This window comes from Corvus moneduloides, chromosome 8 (assembly GCF_009650955.1).
Source record: "Corvus moneduloides isolate bCorMon1 chromosome 8, bCorMon1.pri, whole genome shotgun sequence".
Classification (NCBI taxonomy): domain Eukaryota; kingdom Metazoa; phylum Chordata; class Aves; order Passeriformes; family Corvidae; genus Corvus; species Corvus moneduloides.
Window position 1 is genome coordinate 21244814 of NC_045483.1, and position 18272 is coordinate 21263085.

General features: G+C 39.2%; 1 protein-coding gene across 1 annotated transcript; it reads left to right on the forward strand.

Annotated features, from left to right (window-relative positions):
* Positions 1 to 9579: 9579 nt before the first annotated feature.
* On the forward strand, positions 9580 to 17929 carry PLAU (plasminogen activator, urokinase). Its single transcript, XM_032115570.1, has 11 exons — positions 9580 to 9622; positions 11216 to 11326; positions 11919 to 11970; positions 12148 to 12252; positions 12790 to 12955; positions 13214 to 13299; positions 13423 to 13612; positions 14244 to 14398; positions 15343 to 15483; positions 16091 to 16239; positions 16798 to 17929. The coding sequence occupies exons 2-11, from the start codon at positions 11267 to 11269 to the stop codon at positions 16990 to 16992; spliced, it is 1299 nt and encodes a 432-aa protein (XP_031971461.1). The 5' UTR covers positions 9580 to 9622; positions 11216 to 11266; the 3' UTR covers positions 16993 to 17929.
* Positions 17930 to 18272: the final 343 nt, after the last annotated feature.

Below are 18272 nucleotides of genomic sequence, written 5' to 3' on the forward strand. Positions count from 1 at the left end.
TCTAATAGCATTGGTCCAGTTAACATCTGAAGAAATTGTCTCATAAATGAGTCACACCAGATGTTTAGGTATCTGCTCTTATTCTCACTTTTATGCAATTGCTGTAAAATGTCCATGCCATTCGTTAACAACCAAAACATAGCTTATACTATTTCTCTTGCCTTTTGAATTGTCTGTACTACATACATATGTACCAGAACTTATACTTACATTTTAATAGTTTAATAGGTCTTTTTTGAAGATGCTAAAGGTAAAGTTTGCCATTGTCTAGTCTGAAGTTACTTACACAAACTGTTTCAATTTTTAGTACTTGATATACGCTTGCACAGACTTGAATGACACATGCTCAGACTGTGGTTTTCTTATGTTCCTTAAATGATTGTGTCTTTCCTCTTTTTTCTTTTTCTTTTTTTCTTTTTTTTTTTTAGGAATCAGTCTCCGCAGCGAGAGAGAAAATGTCAAACATGCCTATAGAAGTCAATGCACAGAAACACAGAAGTCCAAGTGTGCCAAATTATCTTGCTCCAGAATTGAGAGCTGTGAAACCATAACTGGGCAGCAGTGTGAGTTTAATGAATCTCACTTTGAGGAATTATCTCATGTTAATGTGGTGACATGCTTTGGGGATCAAAGGAAACACCTCTGCCTGGCACTGAATACCATTGTGGAATCACCTACTAATGTATCACCATACTGTGAAAGACAAGATAAATCCCTTTTTCATTATGAATCACACTGGGGCAAGAATGAAAGGCAGAGGAATAGCAATTAATCACCTAAAACTATCTGAAGCAAGTGACCTAGTAGCCTACATTGCCTTTATTGGAATTTAGCTTGAAAATCGTCACTCTTACAAGCTTAACTTCCACATGTATCAAACTTAGACATGGAAACACTAAAAAAACATTACTTGACCTGTTTCAGAATGCCTAAAGCAGGTATTTGATGTCCTTATGTCCCACGAGAGCACCCCCTAAAAATATTAAACAGGTCCTTTTGTATATTTGTAGAATCATTGCGTTCAGTGCCTGCACTAGAAACACCCTTCCTCCTCTCGAGGCATATGAAGTTATCTTCTAAGAGCAGGAGCTTGATGAAAGAGCCAGCAGTAGCAGCACCCCCTTTTTGCAGTTACCCTGAAATGAAAGATTTGGATTCCAGGCTCTTGTCAGTCTAAGGCATAAATTTTTAGCTTTTGTGAAAAGGGTGGTCTAGGGCAGGAGTCAATCTCCACCTTTTTCTGATAAGACCCTGCAGTGAGAGAAACAGATTTGAGGCCCATGAGACAATGAATAATCAGGTAGTTTTCAGGAAAAGCTGTTCCACTGGAACATATGTTCTACAGCGGGCTTTTTCTATAATTTGGTGGACACAAGAAAAGAGTGATGAGTTAGAACAAGTCAAATGCTGATCCCTGTTAGAGCAGTATAAAGATGCTATGGAGCAATTGAGCTTATAGACGTGTTTCAGAAAGAGCCCAGGTCTCTGGCTTAGTAGGTATTTTGGACCTATTCCATTGAAATGAACAGAAAATGAGCATCTCCCTAAGCTATTTTTATTTTAAATAATGTTCAGTGCAGTGCAAGGTGATTTTAAGTAATATTCAGTACAGCACAATACAGTAGCCTAGGATTTGTCCTGATGTTCCTTACTCCCACTGAGTAATGCTTATTCATAGAAGTAGTTCCATATAATGAATTGTATTACACAGACTATGTTAGAAATTTCCATTTATCTCAGGGGAATTCATATAGGCTACAAAAGCTTTCCTATTGGATGGCAACATGAATGCTCATCACCAGGTGCCATGAGGGAAAATCCAGTTCTTTCCTATACTAAGTCTTACCTTAACAATATCCCAGTTGCAGTTGTACTTGCAATTCCCTCATGCAGTGATCTCTTTAGAGCTTATCAAATACAAACAAATCTCCTGTGGAATTCTCTTTGATCAAGTCATGTATCTTCTGCTGGTTCTTCACTGAATCAGCTATACATAATTTGTTTTCACTCTCAGAGCACCTCACAACCTATGTCCTCTAGGCCTATCCTTTCACATTCATCCTTTGGATGCTGAGTCCTCCTGAATAACTCTTGTGGCTAATCTACATTGTCTACATAGTAGTTTTTCTCATATTAAGTCCATAGAAAAAGTATCTTTCAACTTTTTCCAGCAGTGTGTTCTTCTTCCATTTCTGACAAAACCACTTTCTTCTTACCCTTCTCCCTGCAAGTTACATTTAACACTGCCTCTTCCCCCATCTGCCCACTTCCCTCTCTACCTTTCTGATCATGACTACAACAGTACTGGCTTGCAGCCAATATGCTGAGCCTACGAGATTTATTAGCATGGAATCTGCTCTCCACCTTGCCTTCATCTCCCCTATAAATGACAGCCTCTCTCACTGCTTGGTCCGTAAAAAGAAGCAAGCATATTCCTGACACCTCTTGGGGAACAATGGCAAGGCACACTCCAAAAACTCCCCATGATGCAGACTTTGTTGTATCTCAATTTGAGATATTTTGGTCAAAAACACACTTATGTTTCAGAAGAAAGAAAACATTGTAATTTCCAGCCGTTCTAACCAAAATCACAGAATGGCATAAGTAGTCAGCATGGCCAAGAAAAAGCCATGGAAGCAGAGTGGGGAGACAGAAAGTAAGTATTTCTGTTTTCTGGTACTGATGATAGGGCACTCTATGCCAGAATCTCTCTCTGGAAGACTTTGCACAAAGATGAAAAAGGCCTATTTTGCAAACAAAACACATTTTTAAAAGTTTTGTTTTTCTGTTGGGCTTATGATACGTGAGAAGGCTCTGTAATCTCCCTTTTTCTTCAGGGTTTTTTCTGTCCGCCTCATTTGTCCATAAAATCTGCAGCTGCTATAGACAGGATAAGGGGAGATAGCAAACTTTCTTTAGAGATGTATTTACTTAGAGCATATAAACTTGAAACAACAATCAGCAAAGATTAAGGCAAGTAGCACAGTGTCCATACTAGAAATAACTTACAAGAAACAAACTAAAAAAAAAAGGAAGAATGCAGCCAAAACATCCGAAGGATGTGGTGGGGGGAAGATAAGTACTATTATTAGAGCACCCAAGATACACACGGTTATTAGCCAAGAGTACCCAAGTTAATTCTGTTTCTCCTTTCTTCTCAGCACAGTTTCTTCATGAGCTTATGCAGGAAGAATGCGGTTATTCAACAGCACCCAGGAAGCAACTTATTTTTTCTCCTTAAAACTCTTTATCCTCTGAAATTTTCAACAGCTGTTTATTTGCAAGTCTATTGAAACTGCCTGACACACTGGGCAGTGCTGCTTTATGGGCTCTTTACCACATATCTGCATTTGGTAACGTTTTCCTTCAACTATAAATTCACAGAGGTACCTTTTTCTCTTCAGAGCTTCTTCAGTACTTCATGGAACAGTCCATTACTAATGTCATAAATGTCAAGATTTAAGAGTTCTTTTTCCTGTAGCTTGTATTTATTTAGATAATTAATGCTTTAGAAGGAGTGGAACCTAAATGATTTTCCCAGGCAGCCTTTCACAGAGATGAACACTGCCAATTTTCTCGCCTGGGCTGTATTGCACAGGGGGTTTAGGGTATGCTGCTTCCTTGGATACGCCATCACTGGGACACAGCTTGCAGAGGTCAATCCCCAAAACTTGCTTTCTTCCAAGATTTTAGCAAATCTTTTTTCTCCAGAAATATGCTAACTGGTGTGTTTTCAGTTTGTTGCGTTTCCTGTGGAATGTGCATCTGATTGACTGACGCACTGCAGAAATAATAGTCCAAATCAGCTGTTTCTGTAAATTTCCAATGTTAGATTTCAATGTGCTATTCCAGACCAGTAAATGGCAGAGTAGAAAAAGGATTCCCTTGAAAAATATTCTACTTCGGGATTTAAGATCACCAAATGAAGCACAGCTGAATCCCTAAAAACCCTTGGTACTTGTTTTCTGCCTTCTACTTTTAGACCCAGAAATCTTTTTTGTATTTCTCTCAGTGCTATCAGCACTACGATTCCAACTAAAGACAGGCCTAGACCTAAACACAAACATAATTTTCAACTATTTACGATCTGGATGCAAGATCTGTAGCTCAACTAATCTTTAGATTTTAGATATTAGCTGTCTCAAATGAGCAATTTGACCAAATGTCAACGAGATTGCTGATTTTTATAACCAATGAATTTTCATAAATGCTAAATGAGATACTATGAGATACTAAATGCTAAATGAGAAAGCATAGTTTAAAAGCAGGTGCACATCAAGCTGGTGAAGAAATCCTCAGATGCGATCATTGCTGTTCTGAAAAATATCCGTATCCGGACAGCTCACTGAAACAACAAATCATTGTATACAAAACCAAGAACACTTGTGTGGGTAGCTGCTCTCTACGCATGAATGAAAGAGGTCCAGTGCCCGGGGATTTTACAGGCACTCAAGGTGACACTGGCTTAGCTCAGAAATAAAGTCTGGCTACTCCTGCTGCTTGCAAAGCCACAAGAAGTGCCCACAAGCATCCAAGAGAGTCCAGTGGCCTTCAAGTGAGAATGCTCTGCTGCTTCTACACACACAGATAACAGAGATAAGAGGAAAAGCAGTAGGCAGCAAGGAAAAGGAAAAAAAAAAATTAAATAAAGAAACCTGAGTAGCTGAATTGTACCTAAAGGAAATGAGATCACCATTTGCTTCAGATTCCAACCACAAACAACTGACAAGTAATCAAGAGTCATTAAAGTACAAGAATTTTTATGAATCACGTTCAATTTAACATCAGCTACTCTGGAAATTCCTGGGACTCATACAAACTGTAATTTGAGAAAATAAGATTAAAGAGTGAGCTTTATATTTTTAACTTTATGAATAGTGATAATGTAACATTTGAAATCTATTTGTTTACATTTCAAAATCTAATGGTTTATTCAGTAATTCCAGTTATTATCTCAAGAGCTTGAATTAAACTGACTAAAACTTTAACTTGGATAACATCAGAGAGAGAATACAAAATGTTTTTCTGTAAAAGTACCCATGTTTCTCAAGATGAAGATAAAATAATCTAAATCAACTTTATACTGGAAAATTTCCCTTAAACTTGTAACATACTTTCTGACTGCCTTAAAATCCTTTCTGCCATAACCCAAAATTAACTGTAATCCAACACAGTTCGAGTTCGAAGCTACATTCCAATACACAAAGCAATTGTAAATATAGCTATATTCTTTAAATTCTATACCCATAGCTGGTGCTACTTAATGCAACGACAAACTAATTTCTTTAAAAACACTGACAACAGCAAGCTATTACCATCATAGAGATGACAAGTCATGTCAATCTTTTGGCATGACTTCGAGATGTTTTCTTAGCTTTTGTATTCTTAATCACTAACCAAATACTCAATGTGTGGCTTAACCCTGCTCCTTCATTTGAGATGACAGAGGTTTAAGCACACATAACTGCTCATATGCAAATTTAAACTTCTCCATTCATAATGTACCATGAGTAGAGAGGACTTGAAAATTATTTTTCTATTTCATGGTAAGTCATTTTGGCAAACCAGACATTTTACTAGTCAAAGGACTAATTCTGATGTTACTTATACTTGATATAAACCAGAACATGCACCACATGACCACCAGACTTAAGGCAATATAAAGCCTCAGGCCTAAATTTTCCTTGTGGAACAGCACTTCTGTAGCAGTTCTTGCTACTAATATTTATAGAGTTATTTAACTCCCTGGGAGTTTTGGGGTTTACTGATGGACAGAGTCGAGGTATGGTGGATAGTATTTCTCTTGAGTTTTAATATTTTATCATCAGATGTGAAAATGAACACTGTAACCAATAATACCTTCACCCAGCAACTTCTGCAGAACATTGCAAACCTCACAATCTCTTTCAGTGCACCACCATAAGATAAACCCCCTGTATTTCTCAGAGGGTCAGTGTTCTCATCTAGCTGGAATGGAATGTTATCTCTCCTAAACTTGCTAAGTCAGGCTGGCCGATTAGTCCGAAACATTCAAGTTACTTCAACAATAAATTGAAAGAATCAGCAAGATTTTTATTTGGAACTGAAAACTAAACCACAAAATCACAGTAACTCAAGAACTGCCTGGCTGTGGGTCTGATACTACTTGCTCTTCGGGGTTAGATCCACTGCATCTGACTTCTATTTTAGAGAAGTGCTATCTGACTGCAGACTCAGATCACATGAGCAGCTCACAATGGGTGTATAAATTTTCTTTACTCTGTGCTATAATCCAGGTGCAAACAAGAGAAATATATAAAGCCCTATTATTAACAGCCCTGACGACAAAAATGAGCGAATGACTTGAGATTTTGTGAGTAGTATTTTCCCATGTAGATGCTGTACTCCTACTAAGCAGGTAAAGTGTCTTCTACAAGCTCACTCTAGCACTTCCTATACAACCTCTTTTTATTCAGAAGTCTTTCCCCCTTCCATCCTGCCTACACCTGTCCCAAATTTTGGTAAGAGACCAAAGTGATGAAACCACAGACACGTATAAGGAAAAGGAAATAAACTGTGGAAAGCACCACGTGGCTCTCAAAATACAAAGCTTGTTCATGAGTCCTTACACGTTTCTCTCTTAAGCCTCATGAGTTCTCATAATCAGTATCTACTGGGCAAGTAAGTTCCACTTCCAGTGAGAGTCTTGCAGTGGGCATTTAACTTTATTCACTGTTCTTCCCAAACAACTTTGATTTTGAGTTTTAAAGACCAGCTTTTCCTCTGTCCTATCACAATCTTTTTCTGGAGAGAAGACATGGCCTGTAACAAGGCCCTTCTAAACTCTTGAGATATGCAATAGAGAACAAACGCTGACCCTGAAGCTACTGAAAATCCCTTGGTAGCAGAACCGGTCCTGTTTCATCCCTCCCACTCCCTGAGCCTGTGCACTTCCCATCTGTGCCAGCAGATCCAGCTCTGAGGTCAGATGGAGGACATGGCAGAAGTGCCATGCTACAGATTTTCCAAGGTCTCTATCTTAAGGCAGGGCACGTAACAAGGTTCCAAGGATTTCTTTTACCTGAAACTTCACTTCAGATCTTCTTGTGCCAGCCATCAGCCAGCTCAGTGAATCCAGGCACTGGAAATTATCTCATGCATTTCTGCTTCCCTAAGAGTCATTTAATGCTCATAAAGATGATGCAGCTGTGAGGTTACTTGGAGTACCAAAACAAACTTATTTGCAGCTGGCTTGGATATCTTTCTACTAAGCCACATTTTCAGTTCAGTATGGTCCAGTTTCAACTATAACTCATTTACCTATGTAGGTAGTACAAATATTTAGACCAAAGGAATTTGACAGCTTTAAAGCAGCACTGCAAACATGTCAGTAGCCGCCAGTCTGATCAGTAGCGGTCACCAGTCTGAAACAGAGTGACACCACAGCCCAAGTCACTTCTCCTGGGGGCCTTCTAGATGTACTTAAGAAGCGCAGTATTTCAGTAAAACCTGAGTATATGACAAATGGTAGAAAAAGGGAGATTTGAATCTTGCTGTATCTTGTGTCAGAGTGAAGACAACAAAAGTTTTTGGTTCTTGCATCTGGAAAACAAGTATGAACCTCCAGGTTTTAGGGAGAAAATGAAGAACAGGAGGCATCTGCACAGCTTGGTCAAAGGTTCAGCGAGAGGTTCAGCGAGAACTGATGACACTTCTCAGGGAACAACAAATATGAAAGAGGAAACACAGTTGCTCTAGGGTTGACTCTTTTTCCAGAAGAAGAGTTTGAGGAAGGCCTAGAGTCTCTTCCTTGGGAGCATGGAGGAGGAAGAAGAGGTGCTGTCCAGGCCTGAGGAGCCTTCTTCTTGCATCCAGGCTCTTCCCTGCTCTCCCTGCTGAATCAAATCATAACCTATTTCTACATTTATTATGTGTAAGGTTGGTGTATTAAAATTATTTGAGTAAATGTTCCAGACTTAAAATCTGGATTATTCCCCCTCTCCAGAATTGATTCCTTAGAGTAAGTTTACTTGATAGCCACTCCTGTGAAATGAAGAGAGTGCCATGGGGATTCTACCCTGATACTTTCTGCCCTGTTTCTTAGAGGATCTAATTACTTGTGATGTTGATACATTAAGTCACCACACAATGTGAGATTAATTTCTCTCCTGAAGTTCCTTACCTATATTCACTTACGGACTTCCAGCCTGAGTTGTTTCTCTTGACTCAGTTCCTGTCATTCAGTGAAGTGAACTCAGTGTGCTTTCAGCAAATGTGAGATCTGTTCTGATGTGAGCCTGAAGATCTGAACAGAAAGGAATAGAGAATGTAAGCAGGCAGTACTGAAATAAAGGTATGGTTATACCCCAGATTTGACACAGATAGAAGATGGGGAGGGAAGAAGAAAGCTGAGCCACACTCATACCAGTTGTTACATGGCAAACATAGAAAGGTAGTCTCCTTAAGTTCTGAATTGTCAAGTTGTGAAAACATTTCTCTTGAGGGAAGTTCAGGTCAACTGCTTCTCTGACCTGACCGCTAAAGAAACTGCTTTTCATCAGCTACACAGCCCATGGAGACCTACCTCACCTTAGTCACTTGCACTACATGAAGCTAAACCCTATGAATACACCCACAAATACTATGTACTGGTTTGCTGTTATTCACTGCACTGCTATAACATCGCAGCATGATGTGAAAAAAATCACATTAAACTGGGCCAGGAAAGACTATCTCTTGGGCTGGGTCTGCATTCTTAGACATCTGTCACTTCACATCTCCATCCTCATCTCATTAAATGAGCTACTTTGAATATTTCCTTGGAATACAGAAATTATAAGAAAACCATGAGCAATTTCTCAGGAGCAGAAGATTGCTCAGTGCCAAGGAAGCTGTAAGTAATTTGAAGGAGATGAGTTTTGCACCTGCTGTAAGCCTTGTGTCCTAACAGATTCCAGCTGGGATGAGAACTGCATCCTACTGGCCCCAATGTCCCGCATTTCAATTGAAGACAACTCTCTCAAAACACACCCAGTGCTTCAAGCGCACATTCTGGCCCAATACTCCCTCCCAGCGGGCTGTGTTTAACCCACACCTGAAAAAATTTAATCCTCAATTAGTAAATCACTAGTGCTTCTCTCATTAAGGGTAGCAACATATGAATAAAATACACCACATTTGCTTGTATCTCCAGGCTCGCTTCATAGTCATTCTATGTTTATTGCTTAATGCATATACATACATGTTATCATTCTGTCATGTCTCCAGGCATGTTTCTAGTCACTCCTTTCGTAGCTCTCACTCACATTTCTCTTTTGTTTTTATAAATGTTCTTAAGGAATTGCTGACTGCCGCGGGGAAGCCAAGGAACCCTTTCCAGAAATCTTACCCCGTACAAAGCTGTTTGCTCGCCTTGACCGTACCCCCCTTCCCCGAAACTAAAAAGTAGCGTAAGAAAATTTCCTCCTTGAGTCACTGGGCAGCCCTGCTGGCAGCGCGGCGCAGCGCCCAGGGGGCGGGGCGGAGCGGCCCCAGGGCGGCAGCGGCGGCGGCCCCGCCCCAGCGCGGCCTTTATAGACCCCGCGCGGGGCTGCGCCCGGCAGCCGCCGCAGCGCCGGGACCGGGCAGCGCCGCGCCGCCGCCGGTAAGTGCCGTGCCTCTGGAACCCGATCGGCCGCTAAAAGCACCGTGCTGTGGCTGAGCCGGTCGGGATGAAGCGATTGCTCTTTAAATTGCATTGAAATTTAAAAAAAAAAAAAAAAAAAGCCACCGTGATGCGGTATCGCAGCAGGGGGAAGGTCAGTTCTACTTGCTACAGTATGTCAGAATGTTTAAAGGAATCAGCAGTACTGCTGCTTGTGATGCGAACGCTGGGTCTGAGAAACTACTTATGGTAACAAAGAATAGATTACTTGCGTTGCTGCCAAAAATGCTAAAAATAATTGTCTTAATAATATTTAAGGGAAGTATATCTGCTGAAATCTCATCTGAATCTGAAAAGCATGCACAGCCAAGTATCTGAGGCATGCTTTGCTTTCTTGCATTATGATACCTGCTTACAAGCAAAGTTTGTATCTACATCAGCATTTTTATTTGTATACTGTCCAATAATGTCTATTTTCCAAATGAATCTAGTGATCTTCTCTATACCCCATGTTTTGGTTCACACCACTGAGCACGTGAACTTAATGTGTGTTAGGAGTGCCCAATAACGAGCTATAGGGTACTTGCACTCCATTGCTTCCAAATAAAGCCCAACTAGAGGGTGCAATCCATATATCAGCAGGCATTCAGTCTGCAGGACCAAAGCGGAATTAGTCTAGTGTAGAAACCTGAAGCAGCTATAGTGTGGAGCAGGTCTTCAGCACCAGCTTCGTTCTGTACATCCTCCTTCTACTGCATTACTTTTGTTTTTTTGCTAATGTAAATATAACTGAGATTCCCATGAAATCTTTTAAAAATCAGGTTTCACAGTTTTCTATAGGTGAGAATGCTTTAAAAAAAACTCCCATAACTTGCATTGTAATTTAAAGAAGAGAAAAAGATGTAGGGAACTTTATTGTACCCCCCATTTTTGTTACAAGATAATTATTTAGCATTGGTAAGATTGCTATACATGTTTGGCTATGAGATCCAGGTGCATGTAAGAAATCAAGACAGAATATGTTGTAAGCCTCTAATACTGTAAATAAGTGAGGCAACATCACCAGCAGACTTTCAAGAGTTGGCAGTGGTTAGAGGCTTCAGTGAGGCAGCCAGGTTTACCCTAAGTGCTGAGCATCAACAAGATGCAGCTGATAACTATAGAGGTACTGGAAAAAGGAGCCTTCTCTTTCATACCCTGAAGTTGCATGCTCAGTGCTTTCATTGAAGGTAGTAATGGTCAGTTGAATAGGTACAAACAGTTGGACAGCAGCTAAATATATCTGCCAATTTCCAGCTTTTAGCCCACACTGCAAAAATGGAGTATGGGTTTTCCAATTTCTCATTCCCTGCTTCACACTCTTAAAAAAAAAAAAAATCTGTTTTTATTGCTGAGACTGTACAAAAAGAGAGCTTCAAAGTATAACCTCTAATTTAATATATGGAAATAATAAGCAGATATCCCACTGCAAGTAGATGCTTAGTTCTTCATCAATCGTGTTGTAATTTATCTGAAACCAGCTGAAGACAATAGAAGCAAGAAAGCTGACACTGCAAGCTACAGCATGACACTAAATTCCTGTTTTATTTTCAGAATAAAATAATACAGATAGAAGAAGAGCAAAGGGAGAAGTTAACTGACAACATGAAGTTACTCATCTTCCTCACCATAACATTGGGCACGCTTGTCACAGGACTAGAGTCTGTAAGTTTTAAAGCATATCAAAAGCCTAATCTTATTTCATGGAGAAAGGCATACCCAGCCTACAAAGCAGAGGGAATACTTTGAAGGACAGAACAGGAATCCATTGTTGAATACATTTTCTGGCTTTTATTCTATGTCACAAATGTGAAGCACTAAGGTCACCAAAATGACAGGGGCAACTGATGAATGTTGCATCTTTGCTGCACTGCTTGTTGGAGAGGGTGAAGTTTCTTTCCCTGTTTTAGGGACAGTGACCATTAAGAGCTGCTTGGGTTCTTACAGCATAAATAATTGCAAAGTTGACCTGATGCAGTGGCACAGCTCAGTGGGGCTTTTCTGAGCTTGGGCTTTTTGGTGGTTTTTGTTTGCATGACATGGGATTGGTTTTCCTTCCCCGTTTTGCTTTGCTTAATTAGAGCTCCACTTCTTATTCATATCCAGATTCCACAAAGCAGGTTCAGCAGGTAGCTACATGCAAAAACCTAAACTGTTGAAGGTATGCAGTAGTTTGGGCCTATAGAAGATGATCAAGCCACAGAAAAGGAACTGCCTCCTTAAAAATACTTTTTTTTTTGTTTTTCTTTGCCTGTAGATTTATAGCTGGAAGTACTACAAGCTATATAAACGCAGATCAGAACACAAGGGTAAGCATCTGCCTGTTCTATTTGAACCTAAAAAGAACTTATTATCCTGTAATTATACCTTCATACAAGGAAGAAAGCCCCTAATGATACTGAAATACCTAAAACTTAATTTGCAATTACATTTCAGGTCTGCATTCAAATGTTTTGCCTATAATTAGTGATGTCTTTTACTTACAGAATGCCCTTGTTTGAATGGAGGAACATGCATTACCTATTACCTCTTCAGTGGAATAGGTCGTTGCATATGTCCAGATGGATACACTGGGATTCACTGTGAACTAGGTAGTGTATCTTCCTTAATGCTAACTAAAATGATTGGAAAGGTCTAAAAGATAATCAGAGAATTAATATGAAATGCCAAGTGAAAGTATTACCCAGAAACATGACTGTTAAAGGATAGCCTTTAGCAGCTTATGCTAACAGACTAAATGAGGGGAAACAAGTAAATGTTGGTGCAAAATCAGGATCTCTAATTTTTCTTGTCCCTTCCTCCTCATGAAGGTTGCTTACCTCAACCTTACTTTTAGTTTGGGGTGGAAAAAATTAACTAGTTTGTGAGTGTTCAGAAACAGAAGAACTTATTAGATTGTGAAGTTCACTTAATTGTTAAAGAATTAATATGTGTGCTTTAAAGTGTAAGATACTTGATGCTCAAAATTCATATAGAGCAAATTTAATAACAATATCTAGTCATTGTAGATTTTGTATCTGTTTTTGAGTGTAATGTAAGAACTTTTTTCTCATTGGAAGGATTTGTCCATGTCTGTCACAGAACAATTATAAACAAGAACATGCTGCTAATAAAATATTTTTTCACAGACACTCACAGCATGTGCTATACTGAAAATGGGGAGGACTACAGAGGGATGGCAACAGAAGACAAATGTCTGCCTTGGAACTCGCCCTCACTAATCACTAGGGGTCGTTACCATGCTTATTCAGAGAATGCTTTGCAGCTTGGGCTGGGCAAACACAGCTACTGCAGGTAAGAAAAGCATCACTCTTCCTGTGATGATTTCTATTATCACAGCCCCAGAGGTGCTTCAGTGAGAAACATCTTTTTAAAAAAATAACACTACAGAGCTGAATAATTAAAAGTTATTTGGAATGTGATTTTCTGAAGGATTCTTTTCCCTGGTATATCTTACAACGAAGTATTTTGGTTTTTTCGGAACACTTGGAATTTTAAGATACTATGACTTTCTAAAACTGTCTTTATGAAAACACTTTTTTTATCTTTTAGAAACCCAAATGGAAGGAACAGGCCCTGGTGTTACACCAGAAGGGGATCTGCCATTCAAGAAACACCTTGCAACATAAAGAAATGTGGTAAGTAATACTAGTTTCAACATAATTGGGGTTTGGTTTGTTTGGTTTTTTAATTTTATTTTTAATACCACAAGGTTGGAATTTATTTGTAAGAACATCTGAAAAAAAATTTTCTTTTCACAGGGCCTATGTGTGGTCAAAGGAGCATCAGCAAGAACTTCAAGATTGTTGGTGGAATGCAGGCAGAGGTTGAGTCTCAGCCTTGGATAGCTGGCATCTTCCAGAACATAAGGGGCATGGACCACTTCCTGTGTGGTGGCAGCCTCATCGACCCTTGCTGGGTGCTCACAGCAGCGCACTGTTTCCATACTCCGTAAGTTTCCAGTTCCACGGGCTTCTTAGTTGCAACTTTCTTCATCTAATTTCTTTGTGCAATGCTCACTGAGCAACTTTTGGAATGCACCACAGTAAGAATGTTCCTTTGATTGAACAAAGCAAGAAGAGCAGCCAAAGAAACATTTAAGCCTCTGGGAGTCCACATCTAGCAGAACAAACTAGCAAGATGTGGACAGTTGGGTGGGATGCAATTTAAACAATTTAGTGTATATTGGTGCCAAGATTTCATTTTTACCTTAGCCATTCCCAAAACTTAATAATTGTACTGATGGTGATGAGCTGTGTACATCTATGGGTGTTCTTTTTGGCTTTTCTGTGGAAAGCTGAACCCTCTGGTATCCTGCAGAGGACTCTTAACGCCAGTGCCTTGCATTAGTAGCTACTAGCTAGGCATGTTTCAAAATGTGTGAATATCTATCTTAATCCCTTCAAATGGAAAATTAGGATGCCTTCCTTCAGAATATTGGATCAACTTTCAAAACTGACTAATTTTTACCTTTTCTTATCAGCATCAAAATAAATATGAAACAGAACTAGGACTGGATCTCAGCTGTTGACCTTACTCTCAGAAATCAGTAGTCTTAATCAATCTCTCTGCTCTCACTCAGGTCAAGAAGACCAATAAACAAATCTGTCTACAAAGTGTTTCTTGGAAAGTCTATATTGAATGTTACTGATAATAAGGAACAAGTATTCATGGTTGATGAGATCATCTCTCACCCTGACTTTACAGATGACACAGGTGGCAATGAGAATGATATTGGTAAGTATCCTCTTAATATGAGCCTTTAAAACACTGGGATAGGTGAAGGCTACATAATTGTGGCATACATCTTCTAAAAGATGTAGAACCAGAGATGGGAAGAAGGGGAACAGGAACAGCCTGAAAACTAGGCCTGTGCTGACAGTTTTTGCACTTGTATAAGTTTTGGTGTTGGCACATATCAGATACATTACCTGGCAGGCAGTCTCTGGACCTGTGGAAGACATGGCTTTTCCATAAGCACTGGTGGCAGCTTTCCCTTTTTGTCATTTTATTATGTGTCTAGAGATCACACTGTATGTACAGTAAATGATGAAACAATGCATGCACAGTAGGTTTCATTATATAGCATGGGAATGCCATATCAGGCACCACATTAGCTGGGGGTTATCCTGAATTAATTCAGACTCCTATGGAAGTCTGGGTTTCACAAGCCTATTCCTAAAGCAGCCGTGTCAGAGATGGGTTTTTGCAACTTGCACAGAACAGACTTGCCACTCTTGAACTTGACATTTGAACTCTACCACCCCTTCTGGATTCCTCCTGCTGCTGCTGCTGCTGAAGTAAAGAAAATCCAAGAAAAGCTTTGTAAGCCATTCAGGGTAGTGGGTGTCACCCTCTACAGCCAGTCAGAAAGTTGATCTTTTAAAACATCTAAAGATACTCTTGCAGAAGACCTCTTCCCTGAGCTATCAGCCACTATCCTTTGAGGAAGCAAGTTCAAGTTGGAACATTTGTCAATTTTAGTGTTGGGAAATTAATGTTGTTGTTATTAAGTAATGACTGTCATTCCAAAAGCAGTGGAGGGGGGGGCATGAGTAACCAGAGCTAAATATAATTGCAACTATTCCCATTAACTGTACCAAATACTTCTATTGTCAGAACTTGAGGGGGAAAAACTTGCTTTACAAATCTAACTATATCTTTTCTGACTTGTTTCATAGCTTTGATAAGGATAAGGACGACTTCTGGACAGTGTGCAGTAGAATCCAAGTATGTCAGAACAGTTTGCTTGCCAGAGAGAAACCTTTACTTAAAAGACAATACCCATTGTGAAATAGCTGGCTACGGAAAGCAAGATTTTTGTAAGTGAATGACTTCTCTTTCCAAAGTTGGTCTTCCATGTAGGAATGTGATGATTTTTACACCATGATCTGTGAAGTATTGCAAAAAGACTCCTTTTTATTGTATGTATTCCATGTGCATCTCTTGAAGATGATCTTTGCTATCAGCTTCTCTAGTTGTCTATGGCATTTCCTATCTGATGCTTTTCTCACTCGTCACCATACAAAGTAAGCCAAGATGTAAACCACAATTTTTATCATTCCTGATGTGATAAGGAGCAGAAAAAAATTAAAGTTGTGTGGGAGGATTAGCAAAGGATTGCATTTGTGCAGAATTTCCATCAAAAATTACTAAACTCTTTTTCTCTAAAGACTAAACTTTATATTTTGTGTTTGGAACATTTGTTTTTCTCTTTGAAACTTCTTTATTAACAGTAAAAGCAAACCAATACTGCAAAAGGGAAATAAGAACTTTAATGCAGAACTGGAATGGTTATGCTAATTTAAGTGCAGAAATTGTGTTATGGGGGGTTTCTTGCCTTTTTTTTTTTTTTTTTTTTTTTGGGTTTTTTTTTTTTTTTTTTTGGTCTTGGATGGTGAAAATAATGAAATAATCTTTTGTTTGCAGATGACATCTTTTATGCCCAAAGACTGATGTCAGCCACTGTGAACTTAATATCACAAAGAAAATGCAAATATGAATACTATGACAGTATTAGAGTTACTGACAACATGGTCTGTGCTGGGGATCCCACATGGCAGATTGATGCCTGCAAGGTAAAATTGGTTTGGTTTATTTTGTAAATAACTTCAAATGCATGTACGCTATATGGATCAGTTGGTGGCATCTTGTAATTCTCCTAGTCACAAGAGTCTCTTATGTAACTGGAAATTAGTATATCAAGTGGGGTTGACCTGTAGTGTGGCCAAACATCTGGAATAAAGTTGGAACCCAGAGTTAGGTTTTACCCCCTCCAGGCCTTCTTTTGGAGGTGCAAGAAGTGCAGTATCTGTGATGAAGGATTTGGCATGTTGGCTTTGACCTTGTATCACTAGTCTAATATCTGTGATTATAAACTTAGGATGGGGATGGAGGGTTGTTTTCCAAGCTAAGTATTCTCCCAGTATCCTGATAGGGGGAACTAGAGAACTCCTTATCTTTAGAGACTGTTCAAGTCACAGCAGATGCCAAACCTTCTGTTCCAACTAAGCAATGTTCTCGAAGATCAAAGCTTTAGCTCATAGGTCCCTGCTAGCTTGTTTAACTCTAGAAAAGCAGTAATTGCAGGCTCCATCTGCAGAAAATGACCTAATATGCTCTCTTTCTGTTGTCAGGGAGATTCCGGTGGCCCCATGGTCTGTGAGCACAATGGCAGGATGATAGTTTATGGGATTGTCAGCTGGGGAGATGGCTGTGCAAAGGAAAACAAGCCTGGTGTTTACACCAGAGTTACTCAATACCTTAACTGGATTGACTCCAACTTGAATGGGGTACTTGCCAAGAGTCGTTTTCTTCCTGAACCGAAGTGACCTTTTTTCTACAGCTGGACTGAAGTGAACAAGATTCAGCCTATAACTGACACCAGGACAGTGAAGACCTGAATGTCATAAGAGGCTTTCATTTTAAATGCTTGTGTGGTCAGTCACTCACATCAGTGTTCCTGAGACATGAGGCAGAGAGATGGTTGATATATGATCTTACTACTCTGAATTACCTGGAAACCACTCAATGGGAAGCTAAAATATTTAACATTTAAATGAGTATTCCCATGCATGATACTATGCATAGCAAGTTATCTGTCTACTTTGTTTATGAACCAGCATTTGTTCTGGAAATACTGATACAGTTTCAACTTACTTAACTCAAGTATTCATTTTATACATGACCTGAGTCTAAAATCTCCCCTCATTGTACTGAATAATACTAAGACTCAAGTCCCACAAACCTAACCTGTTAAGACCAGTACTGAGAGAGTGATCAGACTTAGCATCTAAGTGGAAAAAAAAAAAAGTAGTAGCTGAGTCAGCATAACAAACTCTTAATGTATTTCAGTTAAGAACTGTGCTGCAAGAAGGCAAATTGCAAATTTGCTGGACTTCCAGGTCACACGTGAAGGTGTCTGGGTGCCCTGGAAAGTCTGATTATGCAACCTCTATACATGTACATATGTACCCACAAGAAGTTTTAAGGACTTGGCATTTGTTGAATGCTGCAGGCATCAAAAGTCAGAAGTTTATTTCCATACATTTAACTGATATTATATGGAAGTGATTTTTTTGTTTCTCCCCAAGACTTATTCTGGTTTTTTTTAAACTTGTCTTTGTTTTGTAGATCTGAATTATTTTACAGATTTTAATTATTTGTATGAGGGCTGGAACCTCAAGCTTTATTTAATTATTTTTACTGTGTTTAACTTATTGTTTGTATTATGGATGTTAAGTATCATTAAAAAAACCCTTCTTTTTATGTGTTTGTTTCTCCTCTCTGGAAAATAGATGGGTATGACTCAAAATAGAATTGTCATTATTAAGTTCCAATCTGCCTGTAATCTTCCTTAGTAAAACATAAATGTTTGAACTTCCAAATTATTGAAGTATTTGATATGCATAAGCTGAATTTTCTCTTTCCAAAAAGCACATGGGTGTTTGTGAAAAGCGTACTCCAGCTGTAGCTTAGTATAGTCTGGGTACATGGACCTTGCACACTGGTGGTGGAATGATAGGAGGAAGACTCTTAATTAAGTCTGGTCCTTGAGACTCAAGACTAAACTCGGTAACATCTCCACTATTTGTAGTGCTGTTATTTGGTA

What these genes read in the sequence shown, in the direction of transcription:
- PLAU (XM_032115570.1), top strand. Translation starts at nt 11,267, where the DNA reads ATGAAGTTACTCATCTTCCTCACCATAACATTGGGCACGCTTGTCACA. An exon ending in TTGTCACAGGACTAGAGTCT is followed by an intron (nt 11,327 to 11,918) that starts GTAAGTTTTAAA and finishes CTTTGCCTGTAG; the next exon opens with ATTTATAGCTGGAAGTACTA. An exon ending in CTACGGAAAGCAAGATTTTT is followed by an intron (nt 15,484 to 16,090) that starts GTAAGTGAATGA and finishes TTTTGTTTGCAG; the next exon opens with ATGACATCTTTTATGCCCAA.